We start from the raw sequence: 12,373 nt of genomic DNA on the forward strand, positions 1-12,373 counted from the left end.
AAATCAATAAACACCGAAAAACATACGCCGAATCCGCCCAAAAATAAAAACCGAAAACGCGGAACCCTAGTTATGTCCAACACAAAATATACTGTGAAATTCAAAAGTCGTAATCGTCTCATTTTGCCGAGACCAAGGGCAAAATGAAGCAATCAAGCAAAACCAGTTGTGCCAGTGAGTTCTTGCAGTGTGAGGGAGCAAAGGGACCGACATGATCATCAATGCAGTGTTGATGAGGCCCATTCTACACGTGCGGTAGACCAGTCCTTGCGAATAAGGCACTGGTGCTCGAGGCTGAACTGAACATGCCGTTCTGGGTACCCAGCCATGTCGGGATACCCGGAAACGAAAAAGCCGATCGAGCAGCTGCTGCTGCCCTAACAAACGACATAACGTCTTTCGATATTCCATCTAAAGATCTCAGGCTATGTTAAAAAAGCTGCATTAACAGACACTGGCCAACAGATAAGCAACAAATTACACACTATAAGACCTAAGATAGGCCCTCCTTCATCTGCATCCAATCGACTGTATGAGGTCGGCTCCGCTTGGGACACACCTACCTAACACATGGATATCTCTTACGGGAAGAGGACCCTCCCGAATGCAGTCACTGTGGGGAACAACTCTCAATCCTCCATATCCTCATTGTATGCCCAGCGTATCAGCATCTTCGTGGACGTCATTTTGTTTTATTCTACAGAAACTTCTTACCACTCCACCCGGCGCTTTTGCTGGGCGATGAAAGTTTCTTACCCTTTGAAAAGATCTACATGTTTTTTAGAGATACCGGGTTTTTAAAGGATCTGTAATTTGAATTACTAACCCAGCACTTAGCACTGTTCTAGTAAACACAGACGTGCGTGTTTCAGGATTTTTAAACGTGGAATGGCTTGCAACTACGATAGTCTGTCATTCTGCTATCTTGCCTTTGCCTGATATCCCCTAATTAAAAAGTTGATTAATGAATTTTAGGTAATTATTCATCTTGTCGTTGTGGAGCTTCTTCGAAAGGATGTCCGTCTGGCCGTAGACAACTGTAGACAACTGCTACTGCAACGTAGACAACTGCTAAGACGACACCTAGGCTGCTTTCATAGATTTTTTTTATAAAAAGTTCTGTAAAGGCTAAGAAACACCCTGTATAAACAGTTGCACAGGTTGTATTGGAATATGTATTGCAGCTTGTATTGTATGCAGCAGTAACGTTCAGATCATCACGTTATAGCGAGTACTATCAATAATCATCGATGTTGTCTGATTATGGGATATGTGGCGATGATATGGCGTACGTAGTGCCCGCCATCTGAACATATCTTTTTGAAACAAAACTGGACAATTACCTTGATTACAAATATTGATCAACTTTACCCTCGTGCTGTAATGTACAGGGAACAGTACAGCGGACGTACGAGAGCAGACAAGACGGAGCACGTAATTTCAAGTATACATCAGTCTTATGTGTTGGTGTTGCTGACATTCCGCCTTGTCGTCTTTCGCACCTGCGCTGTCTATTTTCCATACTCTAGAGCACAATATACACTATGAATTATCCCATTCCTAAGCTCCGATGTCAGCATAACGTGATTTTGGAACCGCTCTGAGTACATAGCTGATTATGCTTTCTATTTGCTCAATTGATTTTCCGCACTGCAACGAAAGAAGAAAAAAAACGTTTTTATGCTGAGGGTCAACTGAGTATCTGTAGGACCGTAAGTCTGCGAGGTACATTTATTAATGACTTTGATGTGTACGCACGTCCCTCTTTTAATACAGAAATTACGCCAGCAATAGCCCGTGGTTTGCTGTACGAGGAAGGGCTCCCCGTGTGAGTAATTATTTTCTTTTCTTTTCTTTTTTTTTTTTTTGAATGAAGGTGTGCATACTTGACCATGGCTAGTTAACTGCGATGCCGTTTGCTCTTTGAACACTGTGAACTTTTTACTCTTGATACTGTATCGGTTATCCTTGCGCATTACCACACAGTTGTCAAATGTGTCGTCGGTTACTTTAAATGCCTTATCGCACCATATCCTTGTAGCGCATCCATTAGTAGTCCTCGAAGTCCGACGTATCAACGACCCTCACACACGAAAAACATTGGAAATAATAGGGTTAAGCTAATGACAATAAATAGTTTTTGGTGCATCGGAAGCTGTTCACGATAACAATTCTGAAAATGTGATAAGCCGATCGCCATGTTTAATCGATTTGCTTGGATTCGATAACCACCTGTATCGTACCGTTTTTCTAGAGTTCTTCCGATGTACTAAAACGCTCTGTTAGAGAGTTTTTAGTGCACCGGAAGGTGTCCACGATAACAATTCCGAAAACATGATAAGCAAATCACCCGCCTTCTTTGCAGCGAGTGACATCACATTACCAAAGTTAGCATTCTTCCGATGTACTATTGCTATTGTCAGCTTTCCACTTCGCCGCATCACCAACCTGAAGAGACACAAGACCAGCTCCGTGAGTAGGACGTCGTTTATTAAACGACATCCTGCTACATAAAATAATTATGTAGGCAACAGGAGCACATCACCAATATCAGTACGAGACCCGATTCCAGGGGACGCTTGCGTGCTACCGCCAGCCCATATCGTACGCGCGCCCTGCAGGGAACTGGTATCGAGTTGCGAAAACTGGACTGTATTCGAGCACACCATTATCAGAGGTTCTTTTGCTGGTGGAATGAAGAGGGGAAATATTCCAGGCATCTCTCATTCATGAACGGGGCATGCTTAAATGTGTTAGTCAGCCGTCTTTGTCCCTGACTCAGACAGATATAGCGTTCCTGGACTTGTGTCATATAATGGAGGGCTAATTGTTATGCACTACACGTGGTTGGGAAGGTGTTTCCAAGGCACCGCTTTTGTTAGTATCTGCTTTACGTGTTCACCGTGTCAAGTAAAAACTGTTGCTAGGGAGAGTTTTTATGTCTGCTTCACTATCTTCATCCGTGTCTCGATAGCTCCAGTTAATGTTCGTAATGCATGCACATCCGAACGATTTTTTTTTAATTTAGTAGTTTTCATTTATCTATACTGCCGCAAGGCGCACAAATATTGTAACCAATACGCAAACTGCTGTAATGCGCACCACTTTATATGAAGCGAGCAGAACAGTTAGATACAAACCATGAAGTCGAATTTCCAGTCCTTTCCTGTGTCTCCTTTTTAGTCTCATATCCCTCCTAATCCTGATAATTATGTCTATCGCACTTGCCAAGCCAACAAATTTTGTTTGTTGACACGTGTGTCGTTTCATTTACTTACAGTTCCGTCAACTTTGGGGCGATTGGATTTACTATCGGTCATGAAATTACACACGGCTATGACACTCTGGGTGAGTACTACTTGCATTTCTTGATGCTTTCTTTTTCACCCTCGAATACTCTTAGAGATATAGTTCGCTATGGAGGCGTCAATTCGCATAGACTTTGTTGTTCCGGATAGTGAATTCCCTGATTTCCCGCCTAGTTGCTGCTTCACTTTGCGCGGACTCGAGCTGCATAGTTTATTATGGACATGATGGATCATTGAAATGCGCAAAGATCAATACATAAGTTATACAGCACATTCAGGCGCTGCGCTACGTCAATCTGAAGACATGCCTGCGTTGCCTTGGAGCCTTGCTTCGTTCGCTGCGGTACTTGAACGGACTTTTTCACAACTGCTTTTGCGCATGCGCTGCGGCCCCTATGACACAAAGTTATCTCCGTGTTCAATAAATGGCGCTGGGTGGAGACGACAGCGGAAGTGTGAACCAGTGGGGACACCGCACGAACGGCTCGAGCTCGTCGGTCGAACTGCGGATCGGTTTTGGTCCTTTGTGCCACCCACGTGGGTTCGTTTTGACGCGCCCGGAGTGTGGTACGCTGGGGAGTCGCTGGGATACGACGCGTATATGAAAAATGTTCATTCTTTGAGTGACCCTACATAGAAAACGTGAGGAAGAGGCCTGGGAGACGACGCAGTACTGTTTTTATTTTTTTCGTGTTTGTCTTTTCGTTTTTTTTAACAGCTCCTAGTCGCATCAACTGTGCACCTTATTGCACAGGTTATAGCATAAAGGTATCCCGTAGCACCTGTCACTCGGACACACAAAATATTTCTTTGCTGCCATGAGCTGAAGACTAGTGGACTTCTCTCCGCAACACTTAGTCGACATTTCTAATATCGTAGTCTTTCGCAGACGACTACATGTTCATTTATGTGCGCTAGAGAGCACACATTAAAGAACCCCATGTGGAGGAAATTATCCAGTGACCTACACTGCGGCACGTGCAGCAATTCGCCACACAAATGTTGGTTTATTCACCTTACGTGTGAAGCTACAAGGCTAACACGGCTTTCGGGTGGTCAAATGCTCCCTGCTGTTCGTTAGTCCATCTCCACGAAGCCCCCTGTTTTAACAATTGATAAAGCGGCGAAAGATATTCCGCCAAATTAGGAAGAAGCTTGCAGTAGTATGTTAACATTCCCAGATAGGACTTGGGCACCTTGACGATCGCTTGAAGATTTTTTTCGGTTGGATGCAGTCCTTCTTTGTCAATGCGATGGCCCAAGTAAGTAACAGAGGACTTCCAAAACTCGCACTTATCTTTGTGCAACTTAATTCCTTTGTCTCAGCAAAACTGCATTCAGCACTGTGCCGCGATTGTCCTTCTTGGCAACAATGATGTCGTCCATATAAACTTGAACGTGAGGCAAGTCCCTCTGTATTTCTTCTATCTTGCGCTGAAAGATCGCGGGAGCCGACGCTATCCCGAACGGCAGGCGAAACGGCAGGCGATTATAGCAGAAGAGGCCCCGATGTGTGTTGATGACAGTTAATTTCTTCGATTCCTCGTCAAGTGGGACGTGATTGTAGGCGTCCTTTAAATCCAACACACTGAACTGTTCACCTCCACCTATTGTCGCAAACAAATCTTCGATGACTGGCAAGGGGTACTGCTCGGTGTCGCACACGGGGTTGAGAGTCACCACAAATACGTATGGTACCGTCTTTCTTCAGGATGGGGACAATGGCTGTCGCCCATTCTGAGTGAGTCACCGGTGAAATTACTCCGCACGCTACCAGGCGATCGAGCTCGTCAGACACTTTGTCTCATGGCGTTGGGCACCGGCCTCGCTTTGAAGAACTTGGGGTGGCGCTGTTCTTCAGATGCAGATGCGCAGGCGGACCTCGTAGGAGACCCATACCTTGTATAAAAAGGTTCGGGAATTCTTGCACCGGACTCGAAGCTCCCGCCTTGCTGGTAGGACTGTGCACATGCGGGGCTGACGGTGCATGAAGTTGCAGTACTGGGGTTCCTAGAAGATTCAGTTCCTTGATCACATCTCTTCCACACAGGCTTGGTCCATCATGCTGAATAACTATTAACCTAGCGGTCACTGTCTTCCCCAAATAGGACAGCTTGAGCACTAGTTCGCCTAGCACGGGCAATACCCCAGCATAGCATGACAAGCGTACAAAGGATTTCCGCAACCGTGGCAAACTTAGACGATGTTTCTCGTAGATTTTCTGTGAGATGACCGAAACTGGTGAGCCCGTGTTTACTTCCATAACTAAAGGCACGCCTTCCCAGAAAAGTTTCCTTTTTACCAGCGGGACCATGTCAACGGCTGATAATGGTCGTACAGAAAACAGTTGTAACGCACAATCTTCCGTATCTTCTTCCATTGCAGATATTGCCAGACCCCTAGGTTTTGCATGTTTTCTTCTGTACCGTGCAGTTTTCTTACGACATTTCGTTGCTAAATGACCTTGCACTCCGCAAGCGTCACTAGCCGATTTGAATGAGCACTCAAAATTGCGATGCGTAGTCGCACCACATCTTCCACACGAGTCTGCTCGGTCGTTAAGTTGTGGTCTAGTGCCACTTGTTTTCTGCCTTGACGGCGTTCACGAAAATTCCCGTTTTTTTTTCTTTTGCAATTTCTTGGGCATTCTGGAAGGCGGATTCAGCCGCCATTACAGTGTTTTCAGCATCCTTTAAGGTTAAGTCTTTTTTGCTCAGAAGGAACTGCTGCACATCTGCTGCACATACATATTCCACATACTATGCGGTCCAGCGTCGCTCCGAAATTGCAATTTGCTGCAATCTTGCGAATTTCGGCAATGAAATTTGCCGCAGTTTCTCCATATTGTTGGCGTCTACTGAAAAACTTGAAGCTTTCACTAATTTCATTATGTTTCGGGCTATAATACTTATTCAGGTATTGCAGTACTTCTTTATACGTCAACGTTTTGACTTCACTGGGTGAGCATTTGCCTTGCAATACCTCAATTGTTGACGTGCATAACGCTGCAACCAATAACGCTCGCTTCTCTACGTCTTCTTTAACACCATTTGCTTGGTGTTAAAGTACGCTTCCATTCGAATTCGGTACGACTGCCACTTGTCTCTACCTTCTTCAAACTGAGGTAATTGGAAGGTCATACTTTATGCTTGGGCTGAGTTTCTGATCAGGTCGCTTGATTTTCGCGCGCTGCTTGGGAAAGGCCACGTCAACACCTGTGACTGGCTACGCAGCGCGAGCATCATTATCTTACCAGTTCTTTCTTAGACAAACATAGGTATACAACACTTTTGTTCTTGAGTATCCCTGTGATCGAACAAATGTTGTTAGTGTGGAAACTTGTATGCGTCTAACTCCCGTCTCCTTGTGTCCTTATGCGTCAGCTCCAAAAATCGCATCACTATCTGTATTTTTGTGACTAATTGCTCAAGATACAGGCAAGCGGGCGTACCGCTAGACGGATGCTAAGATAAAAACAAGAAGGCTAACTAAACATACAGCTGAGCAATCGTTTCGTTATCGTACGAGCAGTGAGGGTACGGAAACAATGCACAGGTCCGGCTTTTCAGTTGTGCACCATTGATACTTCCCTATTTCTGATGCGTCGCAATTCCCATTTGTTCCCATACGGGCATCCTTTTGCTGCTTCAATGAATTCCCCTTTTCGTTTGAAAGGGAGGGAATACGATGCTACTGGAATACCGGTGAACTGGTGGAGCCCCGAAACGGATGCTGAATACAAGAAAAAAGCTCAGTGTTTTGTTGACATGTACAACAACATAACTGATCCCACAACAGGCTTCAAGGTATGTGCGCGCCTTGACTTAAAATACTTTTATTATTAAAACTGATTTCTTGAGCAGTATTTCCTACCTGCAATCACAGCAGTACCAGTTCCCGTGGCATAGGATGGCAGCTTTCCGCGCCGAGACTGGGAGATGACGCGGGTCCGAATCCCCGCACCGGCTGTGCTGTCGGGGGTTTTCCCTGGGTTTTCCGGTAGACTTTCCAGACTAATGTCGGCACAGTTGCCCCGAAGTCGTCTGAGGACGCATACTAATCCCCACTCCTTCCTACTGACCTGTCTCCATCTGTACGCCGCTCATAGCCACAGTTGCTTGGCAGCGCCAACACGGCAGTAAAAAAAAAATAATAATAATAGCAGTGGGACGAAACAGAAAAAGAGAACATAACACTGATTTATGAGGCAAATGGTTATGGTTGTTCCTCCGAGGTTGTGTGTATTCTTCTTATGTAGGCACGCAGATATGTCTGTGATGCATGGAACACAAACCATTCACGGACCTATAACTCGTATCTGAGCCGTAAAAGCGAAAGCCGGATTCATAAATTTTAGTTTTGGGCAGCAGGGTGTCCTACAACAAGCGACTCGTCTTTGTCTACGTCCTTTGTTTCTAGTGTCGCTTCGTGTTAGGGTTCTACAAAAAAATTTTGTGCGTTATTACCGAATAATCATAACCTACATACCTGTGACGAGAGTTTTCTTTTACCTCCATACATTCTAGAAATACATCAGCCACTCCAAGACATGGACGCTATTCCAGAACCGATTAAGAGGCAAACTTAAACTTTGCCCATTTGTCAAGCTAGCAAATCGGGCCGCGTCTCACTCATAGCGCATAGAATAATTTTGTGCTACACGAGAGTAATTTTTAGAGGTGCTTCCGTAAACTGAATTGCGCTGTAGATTTGCGCGTCAAAATATCCAAGTTCCGCTTTTCCAGCGACAAAACATTACACGTATCCGTCCCACGCTGATATAATTATTCCGCTACGTCGCAACTTTCCATCCGAACGGTAACATTCGAAAGTTGCATGGATGCTTGTGCAATGAAGTCTGCCTCGAATCTGGTCAGATTACATATGATTTTGTGCTTCGCATACCCCGTTACCTGAGCTTGAAAATAACACACATCCACACTAACATTTCGCGCTCTCGTGTTCTCACAATGTCCAAACGTTTTCCTCCGCGAGGAAATTTTCAAAGTTGAACAACCACCCTACATTTCCCTCTTTGTGGCGCTCGCGTTCGCAGCTCAACAAAGCTTGATCCCCTATGTGCGCTGTTCATCGTCCCTAGCCCCCTGCTCACCTTCAGTATTATAGTTTCCAAGAATAGAATAGTTTCCAAGCAACCCGCCTTAACACACTAAGTAAATTTACTGCTAATTTCCTCAAGCCATTCCGAAAATGGGGCATGGCCGCATGGGTATCGTAATTTCACACACCTTTTCCTTTTAAGGAGTACCGCCAAAAAAAAGGACTACTTGTTTAGCTCCCGTAGAACCACACGGTTGATTTATTTATTTGCAGATACTACTAATGTCCTCGGGACGTCATTGTAGGAGTGAACACATCGAGAAACATGTATCATCAAGAACAAAAGACAAACACACGACATCAAGATATATACATTATACCTGGCTAAGAGGGTAATTCACAGATTACACAACTATGATTGTAGCTTTGCAACAAAAGTGCATACCGTTCTGGACGCGACAATACTGTATGGTAATTCATTCCATTCATTAATAACCTGAACAAAGTAAGAGTACCTGAAGCAGTCATTGCGATAGCTTATGATGTATGTATGTATTTTATGGCAGTTTATGGGTGTAATAGGCCTAGAATGTTGTTTCTTTGAATTCTTGTTGAATGGTAAGACACATATTTGTGCGCGTCAAGCTTACTATTTCCTCAGTTAGTTAATTAGTTGGTTAGTCACTTTTGTAAGACGAAATACTTTTCCATCCCATAGCTGAATGGAGAGAACACGGTAGCGGAGAATATAGCTGACAACGGTGGAGTCAATGCCGCCTTCAAGGTACGTATATACGCTCAATGCCGCATTGGATCCTTCGCAGAATACGAACAGCATATTCCGTGTAACCTACATAACGCATGATGGATGAAGCGCAATATCAGAAACGTAATAAGAGCCCGGCGGGCACTTACTTTCCAATCAAGGAGAAATACCAGCCCTCTATCATTGTCGATAAATTGTCATTTTTTAGCCGCACTGCTAGGTCGAAATGTGCATTTTATTGGTGTGGGGTGGATATGTTTATTCGAAAAAAAGGAAAGGTTAGCCAGGCAAAGAGCCGGCTCGTGCGGGTTTTGCATACATCTGTCACTTAAAGGGGCTGTGAACTCTCGGGGTGTGTAACCAAACGAGCCTGCCGACTGTGTCGGCACCAAACGGCGATTTTAACTTGTTGACTGTGACACCTTTTGTGTAGATGAATCCGGTACGTCCGTATCCAACCAATGCGATTACGTCGGCTAGGTTGCGCGATCCACCAGTGTTTTTCAATGTGCGCACGCATTTCTTCTGATCTTCCTCTTCTTATCTTCACGGTCGATACAAAACAAAAATTGAATTTTTTTCAGTCGTCTAGAGAATTGGTCGACTGATTGATTGGTTGTTTTTTCACAAAAGAAGATTTTCAGAGCGTTGTGGAAACATTGAAGCTGCGCTACATGGTTTGTAAGATAAGCGCAATCCCCAACAACACACTGTCATCCCAGGGATATCCTAAGAGCATCATGCATGGACGGGGGTGACATCCGCAGGACGGTGAATCTGATCCTCAAATCATCCTCAACCAGTCATTTTGGCACTATATAGCGTCCCTATGGCATCCTCAGATCATCCACAGATCCTACGTAAGGACCACTTGAGAATACTGCTAGAGCATTTCTAGGATGCAATTTTTTTTTATATTCATATCCCTTTTTCAGTATACGCACTTATAAAACACCCCCCAAGCCGTCGGAGAACCCATATCAATGTTTTTTTTTATTTATTTATTGCACAGAGAACAGTTGCATACTGACTCTGACTCCATGCATCTTGGTTAACTGCCAGAATGAAGCATGACTTGCTTTCTAGTACATAATGGACAATAAGCGCAGACGCACTACGAAAGGTATTAGGAAAAACCTTCCCGGAAACAACATTCTCTTCCGAAGCTGAAACAGATACTGTTTATTGCTTCCACGCGACTCTCCGTACATTCGAGAGCCATGCTCGTCTGCGACACAAAACAAAGGGTGAGCTGTCCATGTTTGTTTCGATTACGCGAGGAAAACTACTAAAAGCGAAGAATTAATTGAAGTATTAGCTCTACATCACTGCAAAGTCTATGTTTCTTACTCATTCTGGTTGAGAAATTCAAGTGGGGCCTTTGCAAGTCACAAGCAGTAGGACAGAATCGCGCGTTTCTATCCTTTCCACGAGGTGGTGGTGGTGGTGATGGTGATTATGCTTGCCGTTGTCGGCCTCACGAGAAATGCTCCATGTACCATAGACAATCATCCTTTTCGGAGGCAGATAATTTTATGCTGGGCCACCCTTTATTTCAGAAGAATGTCGATCGGGTCCAAGCATCGGCCGGAAAAAAAAAGTGTTTCGGGAGTTTGAGCTGGTAAACTAAACAAAGTAATATTTCTCGTCCCACTATCTACCCACAGGGACGGGCACAGAACGTACCTGAATGACTCTTCACGAACTGTCCGCGAGTGTCATCCTCAGGATGTTCTGGGGATACACCTTGAAGGACGAGGACAGGATGATACTGTGGGGACATCCTGAGGACCGTGTGTGTTCTTGGGGATGGGACTGGCTTTCCGAAGAAGGAATCCCTCCTGAACAGGTTCTGTTCCAGAACCTGTAACCGCGGTAACCGCTTCAGATTTGTTTCGGTTCAGTTCCGGTTCAGTAAAAAGTCACCGATTTTACCGGTTTTCGGTTCGGGTTCAGCTACGGTTCCGATCCCCGACAGTACCACATGATTGGTCGTCGTATACTACTTGCATGTGTCATATTCCTACATCATTTATAGTTCTCCATCTATGGTTGACTAAGCGAATCCACTGTGAGACATTCGGAACTCCCCCACAATGCGAGAAGATGTTCGCGGTCACACCTTTCCTGTTATAGTCGTTTTCGGCCATATCCAACTCGCCGAAAAGCTCCTGTATCCTTTCCCAGCTCTCCGAAAGTGATTGACCTCCTCTCACGCATAATCCGCTTAAAGGGGATATGAACTCTACCAAGCTAGCCCGCCGACTGAGTCGGCTCCAAACGGCGATTTTAACTTGTTGGCTGTGACACCTTTTGTATAGATTAATGTGATAGGTCCGTATCTTCACCAGATATAGCACGCTGCTAGCCAACCACCATCTCCAATGACAACGTACTCGCTCATGATTTGTCCTACGGGCATTATGGCTACAAAATAGGCTCCGCCTCCTGTTTTCAACAAATGAGGGACGAAAACGTTGACATTCGTGATGATGGTTGGCTAGGAGCGTGCTATGCTGTGAAGTTCATTTTTAACAGTGTAGAGCAGAACGTTATGTGTACCTCCGCGTTGGCGTCTGATTGCTACAATTCTTCAAATGCCGTAACAGTGGGTAGAGGTATCTTGATGGCGGTACGTCTACTCGCCCATATCCGAAAACAGTGCGCTTTTTATTAACACTCCACACGATATCAAGAAGAAGTCTTGAACAACAAATTGTAAATCGAATTACGAAGCCTAGAAAAACAATATTACACCTATTACACCCAGAAGCTAAATACCTGCAGATGCATGCCTTTCTGCACCGCTTCCGGTTTGCTGCCAAAACGACATCCGGTTTCGCAGCAAACACGCTCTGCGCCAACTACGGTGTCGATTGATACAGTTGTCGCTTCTGATTTGAGGAGAGAGAGGGCTGTATACGCCTTGCTATTGCAAATCAAATTTTCACAAAGTGGCGTACGCCTCCCATTTTCAACAAATCAGGAAAGTGAAAGATATCATTCCGCATGGTGGTTGGTGGGGCCTTGTTGGGTGCCCCCACCTGTTGGCATCGTAATCTCTGATTGACAGTTTGACTGACGAAAGTGGCAGTTTTAGTGTCGCTCGGCTTTCCAGGATGCCACCCTACATCAGTGTCGATTTTAAAATGTATTCATGCAAAAAAAGAAATGAAAAAGGGCCACGCCCCTGAATACTGGAGCCAAATCAATCAGAAAGTGAAGACGGCGCGCCTGT

The 12,373-nt window shown here is 44.9% G+C and overlaps 1 protein-coding gene across 1 annotated transcript in view; it reads left to right on the forward strand.

The window, feature by feature from the left end:
- Window positions 1–12,373, forward strand: part of LOC135385423 (membrane metallo-endopeptidase-like 1) — a 214,863-nt gene that overhangs the window by 152,839 nt on the left and 49,651 nt on the right. The window contains exons 14-17 of the mRNA XM_064614730.1: window positions 1,777–1,828; window positions 3,281–3,348; window positions 6,984–7,114; window positions 9,088–9,153. Of these exons, the coding sequence (XP_064470800.1) occupies window positions 1,777–1,828; window positions 3,281–3,348; window positions 6,984–7,114; window positions 9,088–9,153 (317 nt within the window). The remainder of the gene's footprint in view (window positions 1–1,776; window positions 1,829–3,280; window positions 3,349–6,983; window positions 7,115–9,087; window positions 9,154–12,373) is intronic.

This window comes from Ornithodoros turicata, chromosome 1 (genome assembly GCF_037126465.1).
Source record: "Ornithodoros turicata isolate Travis chromosome 1, ASM3712646v1, whole genome shotgun sequence".
Lineage (NCBI taxonomy): Eukaryota > Metazoa > Arthropoda > Arachnida > Ixodida > Argasidae > Ornithodoros > Ornithodoros turicata.